The 27,754-nt window shown below is 51.0% G+C and overlaps 8 protein-coding genes across 8 annotated transcripts; 2 read left to right on the top strand and 6 right to left on the bottom strand.

Annotated features, from left to right (window-relative positions):
• Positions 1 to 33: 33 nt before the first annotated feature.
• On the top strand, positions 34 to 2,797 carry BDP81DRAFT_482622 (uncharacterized protein; the record flags this gene model as incomplete). The annotated part of the gene is made up of 2 exons (XM_060595020.1): positions 34 to 52; positions 1,302 to 2,797. 2 exons carry the CDS (start codon positions 34 to 36, stop codon positions 2,795 to 2,797), a joined length of 1,515 nt encoding a protein of 504 aa, XP_060443555.1.
• A 415-nt stretch (positions 2,798 to 3,212) lies between these two features.
• BDP81DRAFT_396172 (alternative sulfate transporter) lies at positions 3,213 to 5,348 on the bottom strand (the record flags this gene model as incomplete). Its single annotated transcript, XM_060588151.1, has 12 exons — positions 3,213 to 3,484; positions 3,542 to 3,626; positions 3,687 to 3,750; positions 3,815 to 4,002; positions 4,060 to 4,260; positions 4,332 to 4,383; positions 4,452 to 4,595; positions 4,663 to 4,734; positions 4,806 to 4,873; positions 4,936 to 5,038; positions 5,102 to 5,170; positions 5,230 to 5,348. The coding sequence occupies 12 exons, from the start codon at positions 5,346 to 5,348 to the stop codon at positions 3,213 to 3,215; spliced, it is 1,437 nt and encodes a 478-aa protein (XP_060443554.1).
• Positions 5,349 to 10,362: 5,014 nt separating this feature from the next.
• Positions 10,363 to 11,870, bottom strand: BDP81DRAFT_482619 (uncharacterized protein; the record flags this gene model as incomplete). Its single annotated transcript, XM_060595019.1, has 7 exons — positions 10,363 to 10,482; positions 10,556 to 10,847; positions 10,911 to 11,281; positions 11,365 to 11,393; positions 11,516 to 11,572; positions 11,634 to 11,670; positions 11,727 to 11,870. 7 exons carry the CDS (start codon positions 11,865 to 11,867, stop codon positions 10,363 to 10,365), a joined length of 1,047 nt encoding a protein of 348 aa, XP_060443553.1.
• Positions 11,871 to 17,808: 5,938 nt separating this feature from the next.
• On the top strand, positions 17,809 to 19,733 carry BDP81DRAFT_432286 (benzoate 4-monooxygenase cytochrome P450). Its single transcript, XM_060590765.1, has 4 exons — positions 17,809 to 18,109; positions 18,171 to 18,880; positions 18,935 to 19,359; positions 19,418 to 19,733. Exons 1-4 carry the CDS (start codon positions 17,863 to 17,865, stop codon positions 19,581 to 19,583), a joined length of 1,548 nt encoding a protein of 515 aa, XP_060443552.1. The 5' UTR covers positions 17,809 to 17,862; the 3' UTR covers positions 19,584 to 19,733.
• An 85-nt stretch (positions 19,734 to 19,818) lies between these two features.
• Positions 19,819 to 21,428, bottom strand: BDP81DRAFT_352797 (uncharacterized protein). Its single transcript, XM_060586231.1, has 2 exons — positions 21,109 to 21,428; positions 19,819 to 21,040 (listed from the first exon to the last, which is right to left on the bottom strand). Exons 1-2 carry the CDS (start codon positions 21,187 to 21,189, stop codon positions 20,099 to 20,101), a joined length of 1,023 nt encoding a protein of 340 aa, XP_060443551.1. The 5' UTR covers positions 21,190 to 21,428; the 3' UTR covers positions 19,819 to 20,098.
• Positions 21,429 to 22,181: 753 nt separating this feature from the next.
• BDP81DRAFT_432283 (uncharacterized protein) lies at positions 22,182 to 22,704 on the bottom strand. The gene is made up of 2 exons (XM_060590764.1): positions 22,629 to 22,704; positions 22,182 to 22,576 (listed from the first exon to the last, which is right to left on the bottom strand). The coding sequence occupies exon 2, from the start codon at positions 22,564 to 22,566 to the stop codon at positions 22,336 to 22,338; it is 231 nt and encodes a 76-aa protein (XP_060443550.1). The 5' UTR covers positions 22,567 to 22,576; positions 22,629 to 22,704; the 3' UTR covers positions 22,182 to 22,335.
• Positions 22,705 to 23,078: 374 nt separating this feature from the next.
• BDP81DRAFT_432281 (aldo/keto reductase) lies at positions 23,079 to 24,774 on the bottom strand (the record flags this gene model as incomplete). The annotated part of the gene is made up of 4 exons (XM_060590763.1): positions 23,079 to 24,319; positions 24,374 to 24,431; positions 24,488 to 24,498; positions 24,556 to 24,774. 4 exons carry the CDS (start codon positions 24,769 to 24,771, stop codon positions 23,576 to 23,578), a joined length of 1,029 nt encoding a protein of 342 aa, XP_060443549.1. The 3' UTR covers positions 23,079 to 23,575.
• A 445-nt stretch (positions 24,775 to 25,219) lies between these two features.
• Positions 25,220 to 26,534, bottom strand: BDP81DRAFT_324120 (translation factor pelota; the record flags this gene model as incomplete). Its single annotated transcript, XM_060584855.1, has 2 exons — positions 25,220 to 26,338; positions 26,454 to 26,534. 2 exons carry the CDS (start codon positions 26,532 to 26,534, stop codon positions 25,220 to 25,222), a joined length of 1,200 nt encoding a protein of 399 aa, XP_060443548.1.
• Positions 26,535 to 27,754: the final 1,220 nt, after the last annotated feature.

Genomic DNA, 27,754 nt, shown 5'->3' with positions numbered 1-27,754 from the left:
ACCCTGGGACACGACCGACATTCTTCATCGGGCATGGCGGCGCCGTTTCTCCGTGGGTTCGAGCGGGCGTACCGACACCTTGGAACAGGAACCGGGCGGCGCATCTGAGCACTGACATGCGCCAGCGGCTGGTGTCTCACTCTCGGGTACCGCCTGGGCGCCGCTTGGGATTCTCGTATCCGCTCATTGGCTCTTTGTTGACTCGTCGCCTTCCCCTGATTCTTGCGGATACCTTCACAGGAGACGAAACTCACTGCTTGCGGCGCAGCGGCTGTGTGTTCGTCTGGTATCTGCACTTCTGTATGAATGGACAACCAGTAAGTAGTGAAAAGCAGTATTTGCTGACTCCTGACAGCTATGGCTTATCTTTAGATCGGAACGGAAACAGCAAGCGATCCTTGGGATGGGAGGAAACTTTGAGCTATTCCGTCATCAGCCAAGATTTGCGCATAACAATCTGCGAGCACTTTAATTATCAAGTAAGGTAAGTACTCTTGAGTGAAAGGTCTAGGAACACTCGACAATGGCTTCATAGAAATTAACGTCCACTTATTACAACACTCGCTAGGTCTCATACTCGTTCATCCCATCCTCCAGGCTTCTCTTCAGCAGCTCTCCCACCATCCCACGACTTGCATCCACTGCGCCAGGCGGGAGGTGGTCGTCCCTCCAAAGTCCAGAGTCCAGAAGGATGCCCTGCCCAGTGCAGCTTGCCGAGATCCCTAGCGTGCAATAACGTTTTATCTTGGCACACTAAATTCAGGACTGCGGCACTGCGACAGATGAAGGCCGCCGCGTAATTGGCTGCATAGATCGGCCTTGACTTCAAGGTTTCCGTGCAGGACTCCAGGCCCTCTCCGACAGCAGCAGATTATTTTCAGTGGAGGTGGAGGCGGGACATCGGGTGGACCTGCTGGAATCTATAATTCTGGAGAGAAAATATTATTCCAATTTTCAATCTCCTCCCACATCTCGGCTTGGCGCGGCGGGTTTCTTCCACTTTCAGAAAGGTCAGGAGGGAAATCATATTCCAACAACACCTCAGGGCTTATCACCAGTCATTCGAGTTGCTCAAAGGAAAGAACAGAAAGAACAGCCAAGAGGGTCGCAGCCTTGCACCAACCCAGTCGGCCAAGCCTCAATCCTCCCTCACCCACCCATTCAACATCAACGACACAACACATCAAACCAATCCTTGGCAAACTTTCACTCTCACACATACGGATATACATACACATACGGACATACACACACATCTCCGCTCTCATTACCCATGTCGCTCTCCCTGTCTCCTCTGCTAGACGCGCTACCGACGGACTTTGGTTCCGAGTCAAGCGGACTTAACCCCCCCCGCCCGACTGTCACTGCCTCGCCAGCATCGTCCATCTGGAGAGATCTCCCCGAAGCTGTCTTTCGCCAACATGTGGTATCGTTGGAGAAGCTGACCAATGCTGTTCCTGTCGACGCTGAATCGTTCCCGCTGCCATCCTATTCAACAGCTTCTTCAGATGGCAATGCGGAAGCACGTGTTAAAGTGCTTGCAGATGTGTCCCCAGTGGCGATCGTAACGGATGTCTCGCACAGAGAGGGCGCCGACCAAGTCCAGCATTCCCGTTCTCGCCTGCTGACAATTGCCACGGAGCAACGTCTGGCAGACGATATTGCCTACTTGATTGCTGTTGGCGAGGGAGCACAGTCCGTTGCTGCCGCCACTGTCCAAGAAAGTCGGATACAACTCGACGCTACAACTGGAGGTCCCGATGGAGGCTCCAGTCAAGATCAACAAACACTCCCAGCAAGTCTCAAGGTCACCATAGCCTCCGCAGACGCGATCGAGCCCGAATCCCAGGCTTTCCTACGCTCTGTTTTCCAAATCCTCTCTACCCCGCTGCCTGCCAAGCCCTTACATAGCCTCTTGGACTTGGTCATCCGGCATCACCAAACCCGCCTTCTCAACCGGCTTCGATCCGCAAAATGGAAGAAGCCAATCTATCTCTCCCGCACTCACAAAAAACCCCTGTATGCCGACTTCGCCAACCTCATACACCGTGCACAATTTCTCTACTCCAAGAAAGAATCAGCCACGCGGGCAGCGCTAGAGTGTAAACTCTCGGAGATGGCCGCCCTGCTAGAAGCTTTCGAGACAGACCCAGACGACCACGGGAAGCTGGTCGAGATCGCGCAGTCTAGTTACCAACTTTGCGCGTCCACCCTGGTTGCGAACTATCTAGAACGCTTGCAAGCTATCAGGGCAACAGCTCAAATCCAGGCTTGTCTCAAAACCCTGCGTCAGCTAGAAAAGATCGCAGCTTACTATCGCATCTGTCAAACTTTGACTAGTTTGTCCCACTCACACCCCATGATCTTCAACAGCGCTGAACTCGTTTTCTTACCTCCCTACGAGGCAGTGCCGCTTGCTCTCGCCTACCAGCCGTGGGCAAAATCTACTCACGTGCACGCAGAAGTCATTCTGTCCGTACATCACGACTTGGAAAAGCCTGAAAGTTCTTGGCACAAGCCAAGATGTCTCGGCGCCTCCAAGTACTTTTGCTACCTCTGCTTCTTGTTCATCCGACATCATGGGACCTATTTCGCGGCTAATACGCACGGGGCCTGCTATGACCAATGGACTATCCCAGACCTTGCGGACTATCCTGAGTCCCTCATAGACCACTACAGGAAAGTTGTGCGAGCGATGGACGAGGAAGTTCAACATCAAACGCATGGCGCGACGTGGAGGCCGGAGCCGATGACGAGCCGAGAGAACTTGATAGGACTAATAGATGGATTGATTTGATAACGTGAGTTCTGCCCAAGCCTAATCTGATCCAAAGTGTTCCAGGTTAGACCTTTGCCCGGACTTGGCCCACTATGTCTGTTTGCAAGTCATGACTCTGCCATTTACATCGATTGTTTCGATGGCAAAGCGCCCGCTAGAGACGGCCACAATTCAGGCACGGCCAAGCCCTGTCCACTCGACGGTTCTTCTGCCAGCCGATCTTTGCAAAGCAGGCAAAGCCCCTTGAGCCCGAATTGAGCGTGTGTAATCGCACACTGGCATCCGTGATTTTCAACACGTTGTGGGAAAGCCAAGCTCGCCAAAGGCATTGACGAATTACTCGATGTCCATCATTCGCCCGCCGCCCCCTGAGTCCCTTGTTAATATCCAAAGGTCGAAACCATGCCGCTCCACTCTCTCGCTAGCATACTCATTAGTACTGATAAGAGAGTCCTGTTCGATTCAGTTTTCGTTTGTTGAGAATATAGTACTGGGCATTGGCCCAAATACCACAAGCTGCGGCGGCAGTAGTGAGGCCTGTTATAACGGTCCATCCGTTACGATACTTTGGTGCATCCTCTTCTCTAAAAAGCTGCTTGCCAACAATGCCTGAACAGTTGGCAGCCATGATGAGGATAGCCATGGTGATAGAACGCTCACCGGCGGATTTGGCATTGGCAGAGACCCAAGCGCCGTTGACAGGGTCTGTAATGCGCGTCAGTTACATGAAGACGCCGTGTATTCGGAAGGATCTGAACCTACGCCAAGGAAACGAGAACGCTGTTGATAGGGTCAACATGGCAAATCTCGAATTGCGGCCGGCGTCAATGAGCAGGAAGTTGCCAAGCTGTGTATAATTAGCTGGGGAGTTCGCCAAGATGAAGCACTTGACAAAATGTCAACTAACATTGAAGCCCCAGAATGTCAACAGGCCTAGAAACACCCATGGACCACGAACTCCCGTTTTATCGCTGCGAACATCAGTCAACTCTGTTTTGTTTTGATGGTGATTATCTTGGCAGCAGAACGACTTACGCAAGAAATCCCCATAAGAGGTTGATTGGTATCAAGAGCCAAGCGCCAACTGAAACCATGGCATTGGATTCCAATCTCTCAAATCCCATAGAGTTCACAAGAGACGGCGCATAAGACGACAGAGTCGAAGATGGCGCCAGAGCAGCGATAGTGAAAATAACGTGTGGAACAAGTCTCCAATTCGTCAACTGATTTGACGTCAGCTTACACTTGGTTTACTCCGACCTAGCAACTCAAACACGTACCGCAGATTTCAGCTCTGGCCAGCTCACTGAGCGCTTCGAGTGAGCCTTGGAAGGGTCGTCGATCATGACTCTCCTGTGTAAGATTTCGGCTTCTCGCTCGGAGAAATAGCGAAAGCCAAGCATCGAAACTGGGTTGTTGACTTGGTTGGGAAAGCAAACGAAAAAGGCGATTCCGACTAAAATTGTGAAAATTCCCTCAAGCTGGTGCTGTTAGCGATGGTTTTGTCTTTTCTCGTTTGCCAATCTTTCCCCGTAGACCAAAGCTGACTTACAATGAAGAGCCATTGCCACCCAGCAAGTCCCGCGATACCTCTCATGTGCAGACTAAGGGTGTACACTCTGTCAGCTCTTGCTCGACGTACAAGACAAGTTATCACTTATGATTTACTTACATTCCGTACGCTATGAGGCCTGAACAGGCGGCAGCTAGCATGTTGCCAATGAAGAACCACGAGAACCTCTTGCTCGTTTCGTCCCTCTTATACCATCTCGTCATAGTGAAGAGAGCTGCAGGAATGAAACCTGCCTCGCAAAGGCTACACGTATGAACTGTCAGTTCCCTTCACATGATGTTGTTTCTCAATGGAAAATATTCGTGCTTACCCAAGGAGAATGCGAGTTGCCATGTATGCTCCTAGCCCTTTTTGAAATGCTTGAAAAGTCGCAACCAATCCCCTGTCCAGTGTCCACTTGTCAGTATTATTGAGCTATCACGGTCTTACTAGACAGCTTTGGGAAAATCTAACCAGGCCACAATCTGACCTCCAATCCAGAGCGTCGGTCCAATGCGGTACAGAACTAGATTACTAGGTATCTACAATTCATGTCAGCTGGGTGCTCTGGGTAAGGTAGGTGATCGCTGTTCCTCGAACTAACTTCCAGAATGACGATCCCTGCAGATAACAACTGCTGGCCAACATTGAACTGGTTCTGAGTAATTCCAATATCCTTAAGAAAGTAATCCGTCAAGGCATTGCCACTGTTGCTAATCAGATACTGTTCCCGGACAGATCAACGATGTGTGGTTAGGTAGAGTTCGTACATGTTGCCACGGTCGAGCTGCAGGGCAAAGAAAGCGAGGATCAACAACGGCATGATAATGAAATCGATTCTGTATGACCATCAATCAGCTTGAGTTGTCTAAACCCTGAGAGCGGCCATGCAACTTACTTTCGCACCAGCCGACGCTCTTCCTCCGGCGTCCAGTCGATATCTGGATTTTCGCCGTCACTCTGGCTTTCTGGGCTCTTGGCCACCGCGTTGACGTTCTTCTCATCCATCTCGTCCATCGTTGCTATCATTATCAAGAACAGCGCAGTTCGGGTTGGTTTCGCTGGTATCAATTCGGGAGCAGTACGGCGATGGGCGAGGTGAACATGGCAACAGGAAGCTTTTTTACATTCTCAAGCAAGAGCTACGGCTGTACGGCAAACAAAACAAGAGCCATTCTAAAAGGAAAAATTACATCTCGCCCCTCATTGATCCCGGCTTACCTGTTCAGGTGTCAAACTCGGCCTTCTCGCTTCGACGGAACGGAATGTTGCCGTGGTCGCAGCATTTCTGTGGAGAACTGAACAGATACCATGCGTCGCAGAGCCAACTTGTCGGGTTGTGCTAAAGCTGTTGCATATCTTCTGGGCCGACACTCGGCTGTCTGCCGTGTCGACGTATTATAAGATGACCCACTCTCACGTTGATGCCATCGTCTGGATCGCTCACGCCATCGGCGGCGACCCCTCAGAGTGCTCGAATCTCACCTTCAAGCATCCACTCTCTACTCAGCTAGGCTTAGGTAACATACTGATGCAATCGGCTTTCAGAATTGCGAATGTCTTTGGCGCCAATTGAAAGGCCCAATTCATCGGGAGCGGCCGACTTTCCCATTGTTGAAGCATGCGCATTGCCACTCTTCACCAGAACGTCGGCCGTGTTCCGACAAACAATTGCTGATGCAAATCAAGCGTCCTTCTGAAATGGCACTATTGTTTCTCTGCAAGGCCGATTTCTCGATCAAATGTCAAACACGAGGAAGTAACAAAAGTTGATGTTGGTGGCCCTCTGTTTTGGTGCCTTCGGAGGAGACGTGTTGTCCAGTTCTGGTAACACTGAACGTTTTTTCCAGAGCTCTTCCCGATCGAAGCAACGTGGAGTCGACGAAAATTCTGGCTAGCATCTCAAAAAGTGCGGGAGAAGCTCATCTTAAGTATCACTTTAACGTGTAAACGCCGACGTCATCGCCGACAAATCAGGAGGAAGCCTCAATAGCGGTCATTCCAAGGTCAGATCGCGCAATATTCAGACGTTGACGTGCTTGATTTCATAATTCGAGGGGAAATGAGAAAGGTGCCATCGTGTTATCATGGCAAAAGTAACATGATGTCGTAGGGTATATATGGCGTTAATTGCTGCCCGTAATTAACGGCGTCGTGTTTGCGACTCATGAGTTCTTGTGCTTCTGGAGGTAGACCTCTCAGACACGAAATCTATCTTTTCTAGGTTTCGCCCTCTATACTGTTGTCAAGGCTATTCAATATGTCGAATTTGGAGTCTAGAAAGCGTGTCTCCCCGGACTCGGGCTTTCCCAATTTCCTTGCATCCCCACTTCCATCCGAAGATCAAAGATCATGTACCACCAGAGCCTGTTCGTGAGGAGAGATTCCCAGACAAGGATAGGGCCTCTTTCGCCGATTCCAAAAAGACGGCCCTCCTTTCAGGCACCAAAAGATTTGAGTTGACAGAATTAATCGGCACAGTGTTGGAAGGTGTGCAGTTGTCACAGCTTTCGGCGCAGCAGCTAGATGAACTGGCACTCCTAGTTACCGAGCGCGGGGTCGTCTTCTTCCGGAACCAGGACCTGGCAACTGAGGGTCAAGTGAAGCTGTTCGAGCATTACGGCACTCTCGATCGTCATCCCGCGCAAAAGGATGTGAAGTACGTTATCATTAAGGGTAGCCGCGAGGATCACCGTGAAATACTCTAGTACACTCCTTGGCCCTCTGGAGACTTTCACGCCGACACGTCTTTCGAGATCAACCCGCCGTCCTACTCCTTGTTGCGCATGGAGGAACACCCTGAGGTCGGCGGTGACACTGCTTGGGTGTCTCAATATGGACTTTATGATGTTCTCAGCGAGGCCTTGAAGAAATTCGTTGACGGCCTTCACGCAGTACACACCTCACGGTTGCAATATGACACAATTTTATCCCATCGAGTGCTGCAAGGCGACAGTACATTGGCTCCACATAACGGGCCCCCTTTTACCCCGCACCGCATCTGGTACATCCACTGCTTGAGTTGCCCCTATGATTTCCACTCCGGTACATCTACCAAATCCATCATTACCAATACTCAATTAATGGATTCTGACGATTCTGACGGATCTGGCCGTTCCACGGGCTCGGCGAAGTCGTGTATCTTTGCCCTGCTGCCCGAGGACCTCGCCGCCGCCTGCACTGCCGACTGTACGCCGGAGCAATGTGATAATGCCACTGTTCGGCCCCGCGAGCCTCCGGAGGTTGAGCCCGGTATCCCTGGGCAGTTCGTGCCCTTCGAGGTGCCGCAGCGGCCCACGGAGGTCCGGAGCCTACCACCGCAGCCGCTGGACCTCCTCCTCGAGTTCGTGCCGGCCAGCCTCGTCGGCCGGTGGGTTAAGTGGACGAATGCGGCGCCGCGCTCGGCGAGGCTGGGCCCGGTTAAGAAACACTCTCGCAGTCTCAAGTGGAAGTCAGCGACTGTAGACGAAGTCTATTTGTTTTTGGGCATTTTGATTTATATGGGCTTACACCCTGAAACCAAAATATCTAAATACTGGTCTACTTCACAACAGACAGAGGATCCTATCCATTTGTTTACTCGATTTATCTCGAGGGACCGCTTCCAGCTCCTCCTCCGCCGCATCCGGATCTTCGACCCGGCCAAGATCCCTGCTTCCGTGCCGTCGACGGCAGGCCGGCGCCGCGGGCAGCCCCGGGAGAAGCAGATGCCGAAGGTGTACCAGCAAGTCAACGAGTGGTCAGCTCACATCCAAGAGACCGGCGACCGCTTCTACCGGGCCGGCTCCGACCTCACCGTCGACGAGGCCATGGTCCGCTTCACGGGCCGGGCAGTGGAGACCACGACGATCCCGACGAAGCCGATTCCAACCGGCTTCAAGGTCTGGGTTCTGGCGCAAGCCGGGTACTCCCTCCGCTGGCTCTGGCACGTCCACGGTGACGGGCCCTACGGCCTCGTGGCACAAGCCCGGCCCGCAGCCGGCGACGAGGAGGCCCGGCGAACAGCCTTGACGCCGACCCAGCGGGTGGTCACATCACTGCTTTTCTTGCTTCCATTGGCCACTTTTCACGTGTTTCTTGATAATCTATTTGCTTCAGTAAAGCTCTTCCGGGCCCTCCGTGACCAGCGGATCGGTGCCACCGGCACGTGCCGGAAGGATAGTGGAATCGACAAGACATTGGTTGCTGAGAAAGAGACTGACGGCAAGGGACTTCCATGGGGTCAACTACACGCGATTTCCACGGCTGACGGGAAAGTATGTTAACCCAAATCACTGTCAGTGGCTATTCCATACCAAACCATTCATTGGAATAACTTCCAGGTCAACCAGTTCACTTGGAAGGATAATTCCCTCGTTCTCTTCCTCACGACGGTCTTCCGAGAGACATCCGACGTTGTACGAAACCGCAAACGGCCGGCTGGAGATACCGCTGCGAAGAGGGCAGCACGGGAGGTCTTCGGGCCCGAAGTGCGGAAGGATCTCCGGATTCCACTCGCAATCGATGAGTACAATCACCGTATGAACGGCGTAGATACCGGGGACCAAATGCGGTCCTATTACGACTTCAGCCGGCCCGTGAGGCGGGGCAGTTGGCAGGCAATTGCCTGGAACTTTCTCCTCGAAGTCATTATTATTAATACCTTTCGTCTTCAACAATGGGGAGATCCTGAGTGGCCCCGGGTTCAGAACCAGTATGAATGGCGTAGACTGCTTTCTGCCCACCTAATTCAGAGGTTTGGACCATTGGCAGAAGGTCGTCGACGGGGACGTCCAAGGAGGGCAACAGACAAAAGGAACGAGGCAGTACCGTGGCAATTACACGTACGAGGGCACAGAAATGCCAATTCTGCTTGCGTGGGTTGTAGTACGATATCGCAAGTAAAAGCGAGGACTGCGCTGGGCGAAATTAGTGGTAATATCCATACCCAACCGCAGCGGCGGAAGTACACGAGGATGGGCTGCCTCGAGTGCGATGTAGCTCTCTGTAACTCAGAAGATTGCTGGTACCGATTTCATACGCAGAATCTCTAGTAATTGGAAGTATCTATTATCAATTACGTTGGTTGGTTGGAAAAAGGGGCCCGAAGTGGCCCGATTGGCTGCTCCCCCGCATCTCAATGTACTGTCGCCTTGCAGCACTCGATGGGATACCTCTGGGGCACTGGCCCGAACCGACCTCCTATTGATTCACATCATCCAGCTGTCAGAACACATCCCGTCTCCGGACTCAAGGCGCTGAACGTCAATCCAGGCTTTGTAACCGCCTTTGCCGAGCCGAAAAAATACGAGTCGGACAAATTGTTGGACTTCTTCACATACCACATCCACTCTGCTGACGATCATGCCGTTCGCTGGAAGTGGGAAGTGGGTAGCGTGGCTATGTGGGATAATAGGTTAGTTGGACAGTGACACAACCATGTCCAGGTCTTCATCATCGCATTTGAGTATCCAGAGCTGACTCTCCCTAGATGTACAGTTCACCGCGTCATTCCCGGAACGTACGATGCACCACGCAAGGGGATCAGAACAACCGTATTTGGTGAGAAGCGTAAGTGTCGTGATTGCACTCTCGGTTCAACATAAATTCTCTAGTCTAACGACATACTTAGCCTATTTCGATGCAAACAGCGAAAGCAGAGACGAGCGGGTGGCAAGATTGAAACGAAACAGCCAACAGAACTAAGGCCTGGCACCTAAGTACATGTGAGGAAAGACCCGCAAGAGAAGACAGGCGTACGCGGTTTCGGTTACTAGAATCCCGAAGACAGGGTGTTACTCCGATTCCTCACTCTCGACTGCTATCTGGCGATTCCTTTGCCAAACCAAAGCTTCTTTACACTCCTACGTGTCTAAGCTAAGAACAATAGTGTTCTTACTTTTGAAAGCCCAAGAACTTACTTAAACACTTGCTAGCTTCTGCGTTTTCTCCAAACCTGCAGCGAGGCAGGAAGTTTGGCAGTCATTTGGTTCCTCAAGTAAAGCAGTGTAACAGCAAACCGGCTTTCTCCGGCCCTTCTCTTGTTATTTCTTCATTCCCGGGTGACTTTCCAATTTGTGTGTACGTGTATTGCAGTATTGGTTTGTTCTCTCGTCAATTTTCGTTCGGAGCCGCAATCGTCGTTGCTGCCAGTCTCGTGGTCCTTGTCATTCTTGAGAAGTCAGTAAATCTCTCCCAGTACCCAAGAAATGGGGCAGATGCCATTGGAAGGGTCGATGACTGACTAGTTCTATCCATGCCGTATACTGGCCAGGTTTGGGTTGTACTTTGATCTGCCCACTGCGCGACCCCTTGTTGAACGCGCTCTGGCTATTCGAATTTTCGAGTGAGGAGGACTTGTACTTAGCTCTCCATCTGAGGTAGAATGGTCGAAGCATGGGGATATTGATGCAAAGACCTGCAAGCATAAGTTCAACTGTGCAGAGCATGAATGTCGTCAAGGAAGTGCCAGTCAAATTGCCGAGGAGATCGATAACGTAGATCTGCCAGAAGCGAACAATGCCAATCACGCAGCATCTTCGCGCAATCAGTTCACCGAGCCATGGAGAGTAGTGACGGGAAGTAGAGGGGATGACTAACGCTAAACCGAGGGCGAAGCAGGCAATGACAGCAAGCTTTTCGGTTTTCCGCATTTGCAATTTCCAGACGGTCCAGATGGGCAGAATGACAATGAATAAGTCGGTGACAACGTTTGTCATGATGATGCACTTGAGCACTAGAATCTGGTCCATGCAGTGGCCGATTCGTTGCACTGTCCATTGTTGGGAGATCGGATCACAGAGAAAGATGAGGACGAAAGTGAATACCAAAGCCCATGCAATGACAACACCGCCAATGACGAAGATCCACCACTTGAGTTGGACAGAAAAGGCTCTGTAATAGAACCATAACTGGCTGAGCTTCAAGGATGCCAGTGCCCAGAGGTAGATAAGAGTAAAGGCAAATGTCGTCTAATACGCTGATTAGGTATTGTTCGTAGAGTACAGTAGGGAGTTCGGAGTGAAGGTCCGTTGTCGGCAGTCTCTTTGCTTACCTTCAAGATGAACTGCATGTTGTTGAGTACTGGCAAACTTTGTCAGCGCCAAAAGCATCAAAATGACGATCGCAAGTTTCCTTCAGCTTGAATAGCGACACCTTTTCTTTTCTTACTTGCTCACTGGCACATTTCAGGAACTTTGACTTACATTTTGGATACACCTCAGAGTCGGGGTCGAAGTTGTACCCGACACCAGATGTGAAAACTTGGGTGTCAATCAGTATTATTCCTTTGCCTTCAGACAGGAAGACGCTCCTACAACATACCTGCTGCATTCATACCTATAGTGCTGCCTGATAGAAGCTGTGATACTTGTTAGACCCTATGCGAAACGCATTCGTCCATCAGCTGTAACTCACGCAAGCAGCCAAAGCCAAGATGTCATCCCCGCCAACGCCAATTCCACGATATCTTCCCCAGAGTCGAGCACATACTACCGATGCGAAAGTTGTCCATAGAAAGCAGATAGCTATGAGCGAGTCTCTTGCGCTATTCGTCATTGGGATATATATCGACGGTGGCGGCGGCGCCAGCGCCGCTGGTGAAGCCATCGAGGGAGGCGGTCGATTGGGGGTCCGGTTTCAACAAGTCGACAACTAGTAGATAAGTGATGGATTTGAGCTAACAATTCACCATGTATCAAGGAGAGACGTGGAAATCTGACACGCTGAGGGGAGATATACTGATGATGACTAGCAGCCCTGTTGGCTCAAGGAGCCCTAGTAGTTGAAGTTATGATGCTCAGCCAGTCAAACTCGGCGACATTCTGCGTACCTGGCTTCACATTGATCACGAATTTCAGCGCTCTGTAGTAGGCAATTCTGAATGAAAATCTCCGGCTTGTTGACTTAGCTGAAACCGGGGAACATGCTTTTCGTTGCCGAACCTGAGAGCCCTGGTTCCGGGTGCACTATCTGGAGTCGCCGAGACTTCGCCTTACCCTCCTGTGGCCCAACTTTCCCAGGGTCTGCCATGCCGTGACTCGCGCAGACCCATTGTTGATTCTGAAATATGACCGCGCTGGATTTGAAGAGGCAGTTATCCAGTGACGGTAAGATTTGAGAAGCCACAAGTCTGAGGCTCGACCGAAACATATAGGGTAATTTTCTGTGCGGTCACTTCTCATACACGTAGGGGAAATATTGCATATAGGGAGGACCTTGAACCTACCATGTTTTGACCAAGTAGTATTTCGTCATGTGCCACCCCAACTTGCACGTGAGGATCAGGCCGTAAAAAATGCTGGCATAGACTAGCGAGGAGTGATAATCCAAATCATTGGCGTTTTACGTGAGATACTGCTCCTTCAAATTTTCGAGGTGGTAATATTTTGTGTGCTTCTCTCACGGGTTGAGTACAGAATACGCGCTACTTGTAACTTGTACTCCGTAGGTTCTCCGGACCTCGTCGTTTCCCAACCATGGTTAACAGGAAGTCACGATTGCTTGGCATCCGCTGACCCCTGTTATTCTAATCCTACGGCGTCTCACGGTCTCTTTCCGGTCTTAGCTCAATTCCCGGTCGCCGGTGAGAACGGACTCGCTCTGCTCCCTCTCAAAAGTACGTTGCTTGCCAATGACCAAGTGATGCCGAACACAAGATGGGCAAAGGAAAGCGGGCTGTGGTTGGCCAGCGGCCGCTCAAATGGGTGCTCGCCAATGACTACAAACTCAGGTAGATGTTGCAAACGCTTGATCTTCTCCTCAGAATGCAAAGAAGTCCTTGACTGTAGACACATAGACTACTCCAAATGAATGAAAGACGTGTCGGCAGTCGGTGCCTGAGTGAAGCCAGTGTTCTGAGAAGGCTGTCTGGAGTTTTGAAACATAACTAAGTAAGTCAAACCCCCCACTTCCTGGCACCCCCCTGTTTCTGGCACCCACAAAAACGCGAAAATACAACCCAATGCCCACCCCCAACCTCCTTTTATCACAACATTTTCAATTCGCGTCCAAATGGGCTCATCTTTTGCACATACCTTCTTCTATATCTAATGCCTCAATATACCGAAGATCAGCTTCGTCAGGCTCTCGAGGACATCTCAAACGGCAAGAGTCAAAAGAGAGCCTCATTGGAGTATGGGATACCACGATCAACCCTCCAACTACGTCTCCAAGGTGGTCAGACTAGGAAAGTGGCTTTTGCTGACTGGCAGAGGCTGTCTCCTGACCAGGAGAGTAAGCTGGCACAATGGGTTCGCATTCAGGCTTCGCTGGGCCTCGCACCAACGCACCAACAGGTAAAGGAATTCGCAGAGCGAGTTCTGGCTGCTGCTGGGGATACCAAACCACTGGGAAAAGGCTGGATCTATGCCTTTGTGAGAAGGAACCCTATCATTAAGGTTCAGAGAAGTCGTTCTATCGATTCTAGACGCGTTAATGGGGCATCTACTGAGGTCATTAGGAACTGGTTTAAGTTCCTCGCTATCCCTGAGATCAAGGACATCAAACCAGCCAACAGATATAATATGGATGAGACTGGCATCCTCGAGGGTCAGGGAGCTAATGGGTTAGTGCTGGGTATGGCTGAGACGACGTCTGTTCGCAAGAAACAACCTGGGTCGAGGGCATGGTTCTCTATCATTGAGTGTATCTCAGCCTTGGGTAGGGCACTTCGTCCTCTTATCATTTTCAAGGGGAAGACAGTCCAACAGCAGTGGTTTCCATTACATCTCGTTCCATACGATGGGTGGGAGTTCACAGCAACAGATAATGGCTGGACTACAGACTTAACTGCCATTGAATGGTTAGAGAAGGTGTTCATCCCACAGACTATGCCTGAGGCTGAGGGGGAGGCTCGACTGCTGATTGTGGATGGGCATGGGAGTCATACGACGACAGACTTCATGTGGAATTGCTATATTAACAATATCCATTTACTGTTCTTACCACCACACTCCTCTCATGTCCTCCAGCCTCTTGACCAGTCTGTCTTCAGCCCTGTTAAGTCAGCCTATCGGAAGGAGCTCGGTTACTTGTCTCAATGGAACGACTCTACCATTATAGGTAAAAGGAACTTCCTGGACTGTTACCAGAAGGCTCGACTTGCTGGTCTATCAGTCTCGAACATCAGAAGTGGTTGGAAGTGGACTGGTCTACACCCTGTGGCGATGGTTAAGCCCCTGATGAACCCTATGGTGCTACCTGAGCCTCCTGCTAAGCCCACCACACCCAAACCAACTAGTCAGGGCAGAAAGCGATGCCATAATGGTCCACAAACTACCCCTGTTGAGCCATGGGATTCTGCCTCCTCTGCAGTGGTCTGGTCGACACCCAGGAAGCTGGCAGAGCTCAGCGGTCAACTGCACTTATACACCCAACTCGACAATGATACCAGCACTCAACGGCTGCTATTCAGGAAGGTGAAAAAAGGCTTCACAGAGCAGGCCTGGCAACTGGCAGCTGCCCAGCAGCAACTAGCTCACCTGAGGGCTCAAGTTACCAACGCTGCAGTGAGGAAGAGGAAGACTGTTCAAATCGATCCCAACACGAAGTTCGCGAACATCAGGGATATCCATCGGGCTCAAATCGAAGCGGGTGAAAAGGAGGTTATCACGGCTGAATCCAGCGACTCTGAATGCCCTAGTGAGGCTGGCAGCTGTATTGTAGTGGGTGTGGTTGAGGATCAATAGTTAATAGTAATGAGGAGGTCGGGTTGTGATCCCATCGTTTTTGTGGTGCCAGAAACAGGGGGGTGCCAGGAAGTGGGGGGTTTGACTTAACGTTTTTGTGTAGCCATGTGTCAGAGCCCTCCCGGATAGGGGCTAGTTAGAGGTAGTAAGGAGTCCAAGCAACAAAGGAGCAGCTCAGATATATATACAGCGCAGGGAGTACACGTCGGGGGAGGAGCAGATTTCAGTAACTCATCATTCTACCCCTAACTGCAGTTGGCCTCTGAGAGCTTCCACCCTGCGTCAACACCCCAACTTGACACCATGATTCGCTTCGTCGAAAGACTACAGTAAGAAGATAACGACGATCCAATTACTCAATGTAGAAAACCCCCTTACTTCGATCGTCATACGACGACTCTGTCATCGAAGAGATCCATCCATCAGGCCCGAGTTAGCCATGGATTTAGAGCTCGCATCCCTCAATCCCATAGGGGCCCTAGAATTACGTATACAGTATTGCGTCTTTTCTCATGTCAGAAATGTCCCATCAGTCGTAGAAACGAACCGCTGTTCACAAGTGGCTGTCAGTCATCTTAATATCCAGTGATACAACTGCGGTTGCCTATTCATATTCAGCGAGGGAAAGACCTTGGACCCGACTGGCTGGTGAATCAAGTGACACAATGTTTCTGGAGTGGATAAGTAGTGGAGGTGTCTCCATTATCAGCCCCCGGTCCGTTCCATTAGTATTCCCTGGGCCCTTGAAGATCTTGGGAATATTCGTCCTAGTGCAGTGTGCTGGTCACGTTGCATTCAGGCGGTATCTCTGCGCGTCCCGTTACGATGGCCTAGCGAGCTTGTCTTCCGGGATACATTTGTAGCGCAACCTTGATTCATGTTTCTGTCCTCCCTGGACTGGAACGGGGGATGTCTAGATTTGGAATGTCTTCATTAAGCCCAACGTTGAACGAAGAGCGTCTTGCTCTCACGGTCCCTTGTTTTCTCTGATGATAAGATCCATGGTACGGAGTGTTGTGCTTGTTTTCGTACGTGAGTCAACAGTCGGTGCTATCATCTATGGTCTCATTGAGGAATTCTTCAACGGGCACTAGATGTCCCATCTCGGCATTGTGGGTCGCCCCCCGCAGGCTCACTACACTAGTAAACGCTAGTTGACACCTCTCGTCAAGGTTGCTCCTTTTCTCAGGGGCTTGTCGTGCTTTACTTGGTCTATAGGGGTAAGTTTAATCCCCTGGCGTGGTACCGATCCACAGACAAGGGTCAACGCACCAGTCACATCGTTGGCGCCAAATGGCTGACATAATCGACAATTATTCGATCTCAATTGATTTCTATGGCCAAATTAGTATTTGATATGCATTCCGTTGGCATCAATCACTGCCTGGCAACGCGCGGGCATCGTACTCAACAGCGAGTATAGGAAGTCCTCTGGAAGGGCATCCCAGGCCTCCTTAACCCATCGTCGTAATACGTCGTATGTGGGATTTTCCTGTACGCCCGCAAGCTCCTGTATATAATCCTTCATCCAATTCCAGTACGTCTCAATGGGGTTGAGGTCTGGTGAGAAAGGCGGCCAGAATATTAGGTGGACGCTGCGGTCATTGAGCTCTTGCCTGGTTGACTCTGCGTTGTGTGCTGGGGCGCCGTCTTGCATCAGAATGAGGTTATCGCCGTACATCTGCCGACAGAGGCGAATCCAACCGTCGATAATGGGTACAGTATGTTCTTGGTAAGTATCAGCACGAACACTACCCCAATCCTTCTCCCAGAAGATGCCTGGTCCCTTCCGATCCCCGGAGAAACATCCCCAGAACATCCAACCCCGCTTGCGTTGATGCCTCTCGATAACACACGTCGAGTCCCATTCCTCGCCGTGGCGGCGGGTGACATAGAGCTTGCGGTGGTGACCGCCCGTGACCCATGTCTCGTCTGTCCACAGGACCTTCCGCCAGTCTTCGACGGTCCAGTGGAGGTGCTCTTGGGCCCAGGCGAGACGCTTGATTCGGTTGGCCTCGGATATGGGGGGCTTGCGGCGGGCGACGCGACGGTAGAACCCGAGCCGACGTAGGGCTGCTCGTATGGCGTAAGCACCGAATTGGGAGCAAAAGAGGGTAGTTGAAAGCAGCAAAAAGGAGGCCCGGCGGCCCTCTTTGGAGGAAGTAACGTACTCGACGAGGGCTTCCTCCTGCTGTGAAGTCATGACCCGCGGGCGGCCGGAACGCGGCGCAATTGCTGCCGACGAGGCCCTCACGGCCGTACGGACCTGGTCTTTCGTAAATCCGGTCAATTCGACTATTTGAGCCTGCGTGAATTTCGCGTCGGTATACAGCGTACGAATCCGCTGGCGGTCGGCCTCGTTGAGGTGCTTCGTCGTACTGCCTGTTGGCCGTACCATATTAGCAATAATTCGTCAAAAGTGAGGGTAGGTAGGTGGTGGGTGTGTACTACGTAGGAGGAAGAAATCGTAATTGGCAAAAAAGTTGGGCTGGGCCAATTAGTGGGCCCGTACTGAAATGGCGGCTTCTGGTTGGTCAACTCACTCGTGGAAGGTGGGTGTGGGTCAGCCCCGCTGGTACTTGACTAGGGGGTTAAACTTTGGCCTGATACCGTAGTAGTCTTGACATCCAGGATTCCAGACGGGTCGTAAAGCTCCCCGTCCGGCCAGTAAGCGCATGTCTTTTATCAATGTCCCGGTATCTGGTGGGCCAAGAAGATTTGAGATGCACTGCCTCGGTGGTGAATCCGTGAGATAAATGTCACATAAACTTACGCTCAACATAGGTTGCGTCGCGCCGTTGCTACTCAGAACGCTACCTCCTCGTGCACACTCGTCGAAGGCACCCCAGCAATTTGTGCCCGAGATGACCTCAAACGCCATCGTGGACGGCTTCAAAGCCGCTCTTAGTCCCAATGTAGTCATCTACTTTATTGGTTTCTATCTCGCTTACCACATCGCCATAGCCTTGTACAATATCTCGCCTTTTCATCCGCTAGCGCGTTTTCCTGGTCCCAAGATCGCAGCTGCATCTTACCTATACGAAGCGTACTTTGACTGGTGGTTGCTTGGCAGATATGGCAAGGCCATTGCACGCATGCATGAGCACTACGGTAAACTTGACGATAACCCTGGTCTGAGACGCAATTCGCTTCTGACCAACTTCAATCACAGGGCCCATTGTCAGAATAAACCCGGATGAGCTTCATGTATCTGATCCCTACTTCACCGACGAGATCTATGCTGGTCCGGGCCGTATCCGCGACAAGTGGCAACATCAACTCAATACCGGCGGTGCAGGCCCTGTCTCGGTTACCGGCTTCTCCACCGTCAACCATGAGGTTCATCGGATGCGCAAGGGCGCTTTGTCAAAGTTCTTTTCGCGTCAGCAGATGCTCAAACTTGAGGGTGAGGTGCAGGAGTTTGCTCAGCTCACGGCTGACAAAATGCTTCGCTCGGCGGGGAAGGAGCCTTTCGACGTCAAGGAGGCCTTCAATTGCTTCACTGCAGATATCATCTCTCAATATGCTTTTGGAGAGCCCATGGGTTTCATCTCGCAAGAAGGATGGGAACCCAACTTTGCTACTTGGGTGAAGTCCTTCTTCAAGAGTGCTTACATGATGAGGCACAACGCTCTTGGTCGTAAACTGGCTCAAGTGATGCCTATGATGGCTGATTACTTGGGCGAAGACATCAGGTCGATCATGAAACAGATGAATGTTGTTATTCCCGGGTATATCAAGGCGGCTTTGAGCAACCCGGAAAATGGGAGAGTTTTCGCCGATCTCATGGAATCCAAGACACTGCCCGAAGAAGAGAAATCCTTGTACCGACTTTCTGGAGAGGGCTTCAACTTCTTACTCGCCGGTACCGAGACCACTGCTGTGAGAAGGGTTTCCCTCCCATTACTTGATACATTGCTAATTTTTGATACGCAGGCTACTCTGACTGTCGTGACGTACTACCTCCTCGCCCAGCCACAGACCTATGCTCGCCTGATGGAGCAGTTACAAGGTCTCAACCCATCGAACCTAAAATGGACAGAGCTCGAACAGAAGCCTTACCTGTGGGCAGTCATTCACGAGTCTCTTCGCATGATGCCTGGGGTCTCGCACAGATCTGCCAGGATTGCCCGCGAGGAGGACCTAGTCTACAAGACTCGTGACGGGAAAAAGGAGTGGCTTATTCCCAGAGGTACCCCTATTGGCATGACATCGATGATCAACCACTGGGACGAGGAACTGTTCCCCAACCCCGGGGAGTTCACTCCTGAGCGTTGGCTGGTAGACGGCCAGCCGAACTATAAGCTGCAGAAATTCCTCCTTGCGTTCGGGAAAGGCAGTCGCTCCTGTATTGGTGAGAAGTAAGTGCTCGCTTCGAGATCAAAGCTTTCGGTTCCCGATGTTAACAGTATTTCTCAGCTTGGCATACTGCGAAGTCTACCATATGGTGGCTATGATGGCTCTTCGCGTCATCCCGAGATCAACTCTGTTTGAAACCACAGTCGAAGATATTTCTTACGACCATGATCTCATCGTGGTGCAAACAAAGAAGGGTTCAATTTCTGTCAAGATAAAGATCACCTGAGCGCTAGGCAAATCATAGCGTTGGACTTTACTGATTGTTTAGAAGTAACAACAGCAGCAATGGCTAGGGTGTGACGGTTGTCTAGCTTGTTGTCAAGTTGGGATGTTGACGCAGGGTGGAAGCTCTCAGAGGCCAACTGCAGTTAGGGGTAGAATGATGAATTACTGAAATCTACTCCTCCCTCGACGTGTACTCCCTGCGCTGTATATATATCTGAGCTGCTCCTTTGTTGCTTGGACTCCTTACTACCTCTGACTAGCCCCTATCCGGGAGGGCTCTGACACTTGTCTTGACCCAATTCAGTATTGATAGTTGAGTGCCCGGTTGAAACGCTGCATAAAAGTCGCACTGGAAATAGGCAATCATTGGTTTCACCATTTTAATTCAGCCTTCGTTCTCGTAGCTACCTGATCGTATACGGTGCTACCTCCAACCAAGTTCACACTAATCTATCGGTAACAGAGCCTTGAATGCGAACTATGAGTCGGCCTCAGGTCCAGAGCAACATAATATACTTAGTAAGAGTCCAGCTCTCCAGAGATGCACATCTTTACCGCCTCTGCAGTAACTTCGTCTAAATCCTCAACCGGAAGATTCAATGCCACATTCGCCAACCCGTGCTTGTGTTCGACGTCACCGTCAGTCGGGGAGAAGAAGATACGCGAGTACATCATTCGCGAAAACCCATTTCTATCGCCAGATCTCAGTGCCTCGTAGCCAGCCTCCCACCTCTTCTTCGAGCTCTCGCGCTTGATTTCCCAGTCCTCGTCCGTTGTGCCTGTGACCCGCTTCATACTTTCGAACATGTCTCGTTGAGACACCAAGAAACTAGAGACGTAGAACACATCGTTCGCCCAGTTCTGGATGTTGGGAGACTTATCATCCTTGTCATCAGGCAGCCACTTGAGGTTCAAGAAAGCGGCCAGCCCGCGGCCACACTGAGACCAAGTAGAAGTGTTGATTTTGACATCGCCCTCGTCGAATAGGGTCAGTGACTTGTTTCTGATGTCGAATCCGTACCGATTAGGCGAGCCGGCCACGCTGAACTCGTACCAGAATCCACAAGACATGATGATCCATTCGCTGACCCCAAGGCGCTCAATCTCCTTGACTGCTCCTTGAAATGAAGAGCCAAGAAGAGTGTCTTTCATCATCTCGTCATTCTTCGGATCCGGACCCCACGCATTCGGCATCACGTAGGGGACGCCAGCTTTTGCCGCAGCCTGTACGAGTTTGTTTTGAGTCTCCTGGCCGACGGTGGACTTCATAGTGATGATCAAGTATTGCTGTCCTGTTAGAGCCTCCACAATCGAGCTCTCGTCGTCGTAGTTGACCTTTGCAGCAATGACACCGTCCGGGAATTTGGAATTGCTGTCATGTCGGGTAATTGCGGTAACTGTGTGCCTTCCGCCTTTGAGTAGTCCCAGGGCTACGAACTTTCCCATTGTGCCAGCAGCCTTGAAGGTGTCAGTCTTCTTTCTAATGAACAGCTTAGGTCTCAGGATTCGGTTCAGGAAGTACTTACACCGACAATGGCAACTTTCTCGATGCGATTTACAAAGCCTTCCGGCTGGTCCTTGGAGAATTGAAGAGTCTTGGGGGCCATTGTGCAAAGTTAATCTGAGGAATGATATGATAGATGATTGGTAGGTAGAGGGACAATGATAGCTTTTACTCAAGGTAGTTGGGTTTGATATTGTTTTGATACCAGTAAGACAGCTTAGATAAAATCCGATCAAGTGAATGGCATGATGGCTTTTATACCTTTTCCTTCAATGTCTGGAAAAGCTTGCATTCTTAAATCAAGAAGGAAGGTACTTCTGTATTCAAGACCCATCGTTGTGGATCATCATCGTAAGACAACGAACGAGTGCATCGCGAGGCGAATGAGACTGAGCGCTAGACTCGGATTTACAGGCACACTAGGCGTAAATACGCTTCGCCGTGTTGTATGAGATTTCAGAAGGAAAAAGTCTTTCAATTGCAGGCAACGTCAGTGCACTTTTCACGCTAGCTTCCAATCGTATTCTATGGACTATGATCTGTTGGCCGTGCCGGTACTAAGCAATCCAAATGCGCTAAACATCTTGGAACATTAGATCAGATTCGACTCTCTTAACGCGTTTATCCGTCAATGGCGCTTGCATCGCATTAGCGTTGTGAGATTGGCGTAAGTCCGTTAGGTGTAGCCAAGAGTCGGAAACTTGAGTTTCCTTATTGGGAAATCTCAGCTCCGACGCTTGGCCATCGGGCGGTGTTTACCCCACTGAGATCATGGACAGTCACAGATATTGATGCATTACTTCCCATTTTAGACGTCAGAGTATCCGTTTTAGGCAGTCTGCTCTCATATCTGCAGCTTCTTAATTCCGCCATGGTGCCATCTTCCTCTTTGCGCCAAGCCAGGCTCCGCGCCGTGATCACCGAGTGTCCGTGGCCTTGGCATTCTCCACACTCACGACGTCGAAGACTGTTGCGCGGAAGACGTGAGGCTGATAAGATGTAGTACTGACGACCCGTCGCATTGTGATTTAGAAGTATCTCATTTTACAAGACCCAAGTATTTACACGGCGCCTCGTATAGATAGGATTAGCAGGCAATGTCGCCCTAGAGTATGTGCAGTTTGATATCTACAATGGTTTTACAACACATTTGCCAAGCCATACACAGCCAGGCTTGGTGACAATGTATTTACAGGAATAGAAAGCCATAGACAACAAAGAGCTTGTGGCTTTGAGAAAGAATGTCGGCTTATTCGGTCAAGTTGTCCTCCGCGATAGTGATGGAGTCGATGGTCCAGGTGATGCCGTTGTCCTTCGTCTGCCATTCCGTGTGGGTAGCGTTGGTGTAAGAGATGATGTCGGCCAAGTTGGCAACAGCCTTGTCGAAAACAAGGGTGATGTTGGTGTACTTGTAAGCTGGGAGAGTGCCGCAGCCATTGCCGTAGCACTCGTTGCCAGAGTAGAAGACGGCAGGTCTCATGCCCTTTGCTGTGACGGATTGTCAGCACGTGTCTTCAAGGTTGAAATGGCCGAAACTTACAGTCAGACTCGGAGGAAATGAGGTCTCCGTTCTGCCAGATCTTCTGGTCGATCAAGTCGGTGGAGGAGTTGAGAGAAACTACCATATTGTTAGCAAACTTGCCTCGCAATCGCGTCGGGCATGGCAAACATACTCTCAAACTCAAGAGTGGCCTCCTTGTTGTTTACCCCATCGGCAAGACTGTTCGCGTTAATCGTTGGTTTTTCTAGGAAGAGTGAAGTCGCCTGAGATCAGATCAGCCAGGTCTGTGATCAAATCCTCGATGTCCTGAAGACAAACTTCCCATCCACGAGTTTTGAAGACTTGCGAACAGTTATGTGTAAGTTACGACATTCTTGACGCCGGCTATAACCAATGAATTATGAGCCTACGTCTACCTTGCCCAATGTAGAACAAGGTAGACAAGACCGATGAGAGTTTGTCTTCTCAAAGGCGGTCCTGACTTGACAAATGGACACAGAGCTAGCTATCGTAGTGATAGTCGCATAGGGCATCGCGATACTGGGGAAGAGCTCACAGTCTCATGGTTTTGATACACCACTGAATTTGAGAGCGATAGACCCGCGCCTCGAGGTTAATAACGAACTCGTTGATGGTTGTAGCTCTACTTCTCGACGTGCCCATCCTGATATTTAGTTCTGGGGATTGAGGGGACCACTAGATGATGATAGATACGGCAAGGAGGCACAATGCGAGCAAAACTTTGGTCGTTGTCGCAGTCGATCGCCAGTTCCCACATGATTAACGTCATCACAAGAGATCCTTGGCCATTTCGAGGACCGGGTGCTACGACCAAGGGGCATGCACCTGTAGTTAACGCACAGTTTTTTTTTGGCAAATGTGTGGTCCTTCATTGCGTCTGTATTGGCTGATTAATATGATGAATTTATGTGTCGCTGGAAACGAAAGAGCTCAAGCTTTGCTGCATCGTTAATGATCCTGGATGCTCTCAACCACTCTTTGGTCCATCCAAGGGGCTAACAGTTGGGTCCCAGCAGACCGGGGAGTACTCGTCTGTCTCCAAGTTCTTGACATCCTCGTCCGACAGCTGGAAGTCGTAAATCTTGGTGTTATCCAGGATACGGGTGGGCGTAACACTCTTGGGGAGAGGGATGTAGCCTTTCTGCAAGCTCCAGCGCAGCAGAATCTGAGCCTCAGACTTGCCGTGCTTGTCGGCCAAGGCCTTGAGAGTCTTGTCGCCCCATCTCTCACCTCTGACCAGAGGGCTATAGGCCTCAATAGCGACGTTGCGCTTCTGGAGCCACTGCACTATGTCGTTGCGCGCGCACCAGGGATGGATTTCGTACTGTGCGACGTTGATGGCGCCGCCCTTGCCTTTGCCGCCGCGCTCCTCCTCAAGCTCTTTGATGTGCGTCTCGAGCTCGTCCAGGTGGTGCACGCCGTAGTTGCTGACGCCAATGGACTTGACTAGGCCAGCCTCTTGGGCCTCGACGAGTGCCTTCCAAGCACCTTTGCGACCCTCTGAGCCGCCATAGGGGCAGTGAAGCAGCATCAGGTTGATGTAAGCAAGGCCGGTCTTTTCCAGAGTCTCTTCTACCTGGTCCTTGGCGTCGTCGTAGTTGATGTAGCGAACCTTGGAGGTGAAGAAGAGTTCGGAGCGGGGGATGTCCTTGGCACCGCGGATGGCAGCTCCGGCACCAGCCTCGTTTCTGTATGAAGCCGCCGAGTCGACCTTGGAGGGTAGTCAGGAGGTGATGTAAATCGAAGCTTACGACGTGGAACTCACATGGCGGTAGCCGACTTTGAGAGCTTCGGTAGTGACCTCTTCAGCTTCCTCGGGCGCACTATCAATTTGTGTTGGCAACGTCGGTGGTTATCATTTAGTTCTCGTTCTACTTACGTCTTCCAGAGCTATGTGAATGTCAGCAATAAGGTCACGATAATCGCGCAAGGAGAAGGGAGTCGCACGCCATATCCCAGCACGGGGATCTCGAGGCCGTTGTTCAGCTTCTGCTTGGACTGAAGTGTGAGTGCGGACGCCATGGTGCGGAATATGTGCGCGGAGAAAGTAATGGGGTGATTGAGTTTGGGCTTTTGAAGATGAGAAGAGTTGAAGAAACCAGATGAGCTGGCCGAGAGCACTTGCAATCGCGATTTGGGAAACCTCGTCCCGAATGAGGCCATTAGTCATTCCGGTCCGGGATAAGATGAGGAGAGATCCCCCGCCATTTGCATATCGGCTGCATGTTCGGTGTTGTTATGCCGAGCTGTTGCGCGCTGCCGGAGGCTCCTGTTCACTGGATCACGAATCGCGTTAGGTTTCCATTCACTCCAGGTCGGGCTGTTTAGTGAGCACAGGCAGTGGCCCAGGTACCCGACGTCATGAGTCTAGCCCGGAAAGGAGGGGGAGGGGCAGCGGGCAGCAGAGCACTGATTACCCCGCCATCGATGCCCCTCCATCGCTAGGTACCTTTTGCTGCCTGTGCTGTTCCATGGTATTCAATACAGATGCACTGGTTCACCCAAACGTGTTTGATGGCTTAATCTGTTTTTGTATTCCCTGCTTCTATGCAATCTTTTCCCAAGACGCACCTTTTTGGATATCATGAACTCATATATATGCGCATTTGACTCAGATGATCGACTCGCCTCCAGCTTCACCGCTAGCCGCAGCACCATCCTCGTCCTCGTCATCATCCAGGTCGTGGATGGGGTAGGACAGAATGGCGGCAACGCTTCCCAGCATGTCCAGCCGCTTGCCGCTCTCGTGGTCACTGCTGAGAATCCTGACATCGCCACCGTCCGCCTTGACCTTGTCCACCATGGCCACGTACTTTTTCCTCGTAGGAATGTCAGAACTGCGGAATAGCGAGTTGTTCATGATAAGGACGCCGCCACCAGGGCCGATGGCACCTTCGTTGACCGCTTTTGCCACTGATGTTGTCCCGTACCATGCCCTTCCGTCTTCCAGGCGGAGTCTTTCGAAGAACTGATCCATCAATTTCGTCTCCTTGGTGAACTTGAAGTCCTTGAGCTTGTTGCCCATCTCAGGGCTCTTGAGAACCTCGTTGAGACTGTGCACGTGGCCCGAATTTGTGTGAATGACGACTGCCTCCCTAGCTATTCCTAACAGCTTCTTGTCCGACTTGTCTCTTCCTTCGTCCGCAATATACTTTTTGAAATCGGCTGCGGTGAATCCGGGACTGGCCAGTAGTAGAGGCCTCGGGTTGTTAAAGTTGACGGTTCGAAGAAGGGCGGTCAGCGTCTTTTCGAAGAAGCGGGTCATGCCCTGGGAGGATTCGGTTGCGGCGCTTCGTTTTTTGGGTATAACGCTCTCGATGCGCTGTTTGACGACGGTGCGGAATTGGCTTATGAGACAAATGTTCGAGATGCCCTCCTGCATGACGACGGCAGCCATGGCGCCATCTTTGTCGTCCGACAGACTATCTGATAATGTGTCTTTCGCGACCGAGTCCCAGCCCTGCGGCTTGCTTAACGTGAAGGGGCGAGCGACCTCGAGGTCTAGCGTGTGGTATTGGCCCATACTGACGTAGGCATTCTCCGACTTGACTATGCCGCTGACCTGGAGCTGGCCGACAATAGGGTCGAAGAATGTGCTCTTAACTTGGATCGCAAGGACGGTGTGGACTCGTTCGGAAACGGTGCTGCCGGTCTTCGTTTCGGCGACGACCTTTCTCACGGCATGCGCCATGACGAGGTCGCCGGGGGTGATGAGGTTGTAGGCATGCCACTGTTGTGCTGTCAGCCGGACTGAACTGGTCTGTTGGGAATAGAATCCCGTCGCATGGCGTCGCATCGCGAGGCGGCGCATCAGGCGATAGGGCAGAGTGGATTAGGTTGCCTACCATGTCCTCAGAATCTTCGGGCATAAGAGTAACTGCATCTTCGGCAATATTTTGCGACGGCTTGGTAGGAACGAGCTTCATCTTGTAAGAGAAAGTGCTGTAGAAGCACGCGGTGGTGGGAAGAAATTGAAGTTGCGACGAGGGTCGAGGATGGATGTTTGAAAATATCTCGACGCAGATTGGTAGACTGGATTGCCTCTGGGCTCTGACTGCTGGAGAAGGGAGTGCACTGCGCATCACTTTAGGCCGTCACTGCGCTGTATCTCCGAAAGTGACGCCAGAAGCGCTTGACGGGGAACCTCGAGTACCTACAGTGGGGTGTCAAAAGTTTCCATACACCCACTAATCCCCCAACCCCCCGCGTTATCACCACCACATTGCTCCTAGCCATAAAACTGCCAAATTTTTTATTTATATAACTAGTTAAGTCTAGATATATTTATAAAACATCTGTAGCTTTTAACTTATATCTATTGAGATACTAATATTTATTTCTTATATTATAGAGTACTAGTTTTAGGGTACTAATTAGGTATAAGTTTTAGAATTTTAGTAAATATTCTAAGTGTTTAAAAGAAAAATGGTATTAAAAGAAAGACGTATCAGACGCATATATAGATGGGGTGTATGGAAACTTTTGACACCCCACTGTAAGTACTCCACCAAAGGTACATATCTCCGATTATTTTCTTATCGTTATCTCTATCGCTATCGGAGACAGGTCCGATAACAATCCTCGCCTTTTCAGAGCCTCCATCGTTTACCTTAAGGTTAGGTTACCTTAGGTGCTTGGGACCACGTGAAAAGCCGAAAAGGAACACAATTGGGTTTGGGTCTTCCCTTCATGATCCCGGAAGTTTGGGGGACATTCTGCTCCAAATTCAGTCTCGGCCGGGTGCTCAAGGTTCCCTCCTGTTGTGAAATTTGAACACTGGACGAATCCCCGACGCCTCAGAAGAGTCGGAGCTGCCACTTGCCTCATTGCCAGCCGAAATGCTCAGGTACTTTTGCTTGAAGCGTCGCCGAGGTCAACGTCACTTGCGAGGAAGACTCGTCTGAAGTCTTTGATTTTAGCAAATCGCCCTGAAGACCGTTGATAGTTTTACGTCGCAGAATCTTTGGTCCCCCAAAACCCTCCAAAAGGGTATCAATCCAAACCCCCGTGCGGCTCAGATGGGTCAAATGACGGCTGGTGCTACGGTGCGTGCCCTGCCCATCGCCGCCCGGCTTGGGCTTCCAAGTTGAGTTCCGGGCAACAGTCGGGCGAGTGTAGATCGACGTCATAGGTCCCGTCATCGTTG

This window comes from Colletotrichum phormii (assembly GCF_030913505.1).
Source record: "Colletotrichum phormii strain CBS 102054 chromosome Unknown BDP81scaffold_14, whole genome shotgun sequence".
Lineage (NCBI taxonomy): Eukaryota > Fungi > Ascomycota > Sordariomycetes > Glomerellales > Glomerellaceae > Colletotrichum > Colletotrichum phormii.
The sequence above is the reverse complement of the archived record's forward strand: the minus strand, read 5'-3'. Positions and strand labels throughout refer to the sequence as shown.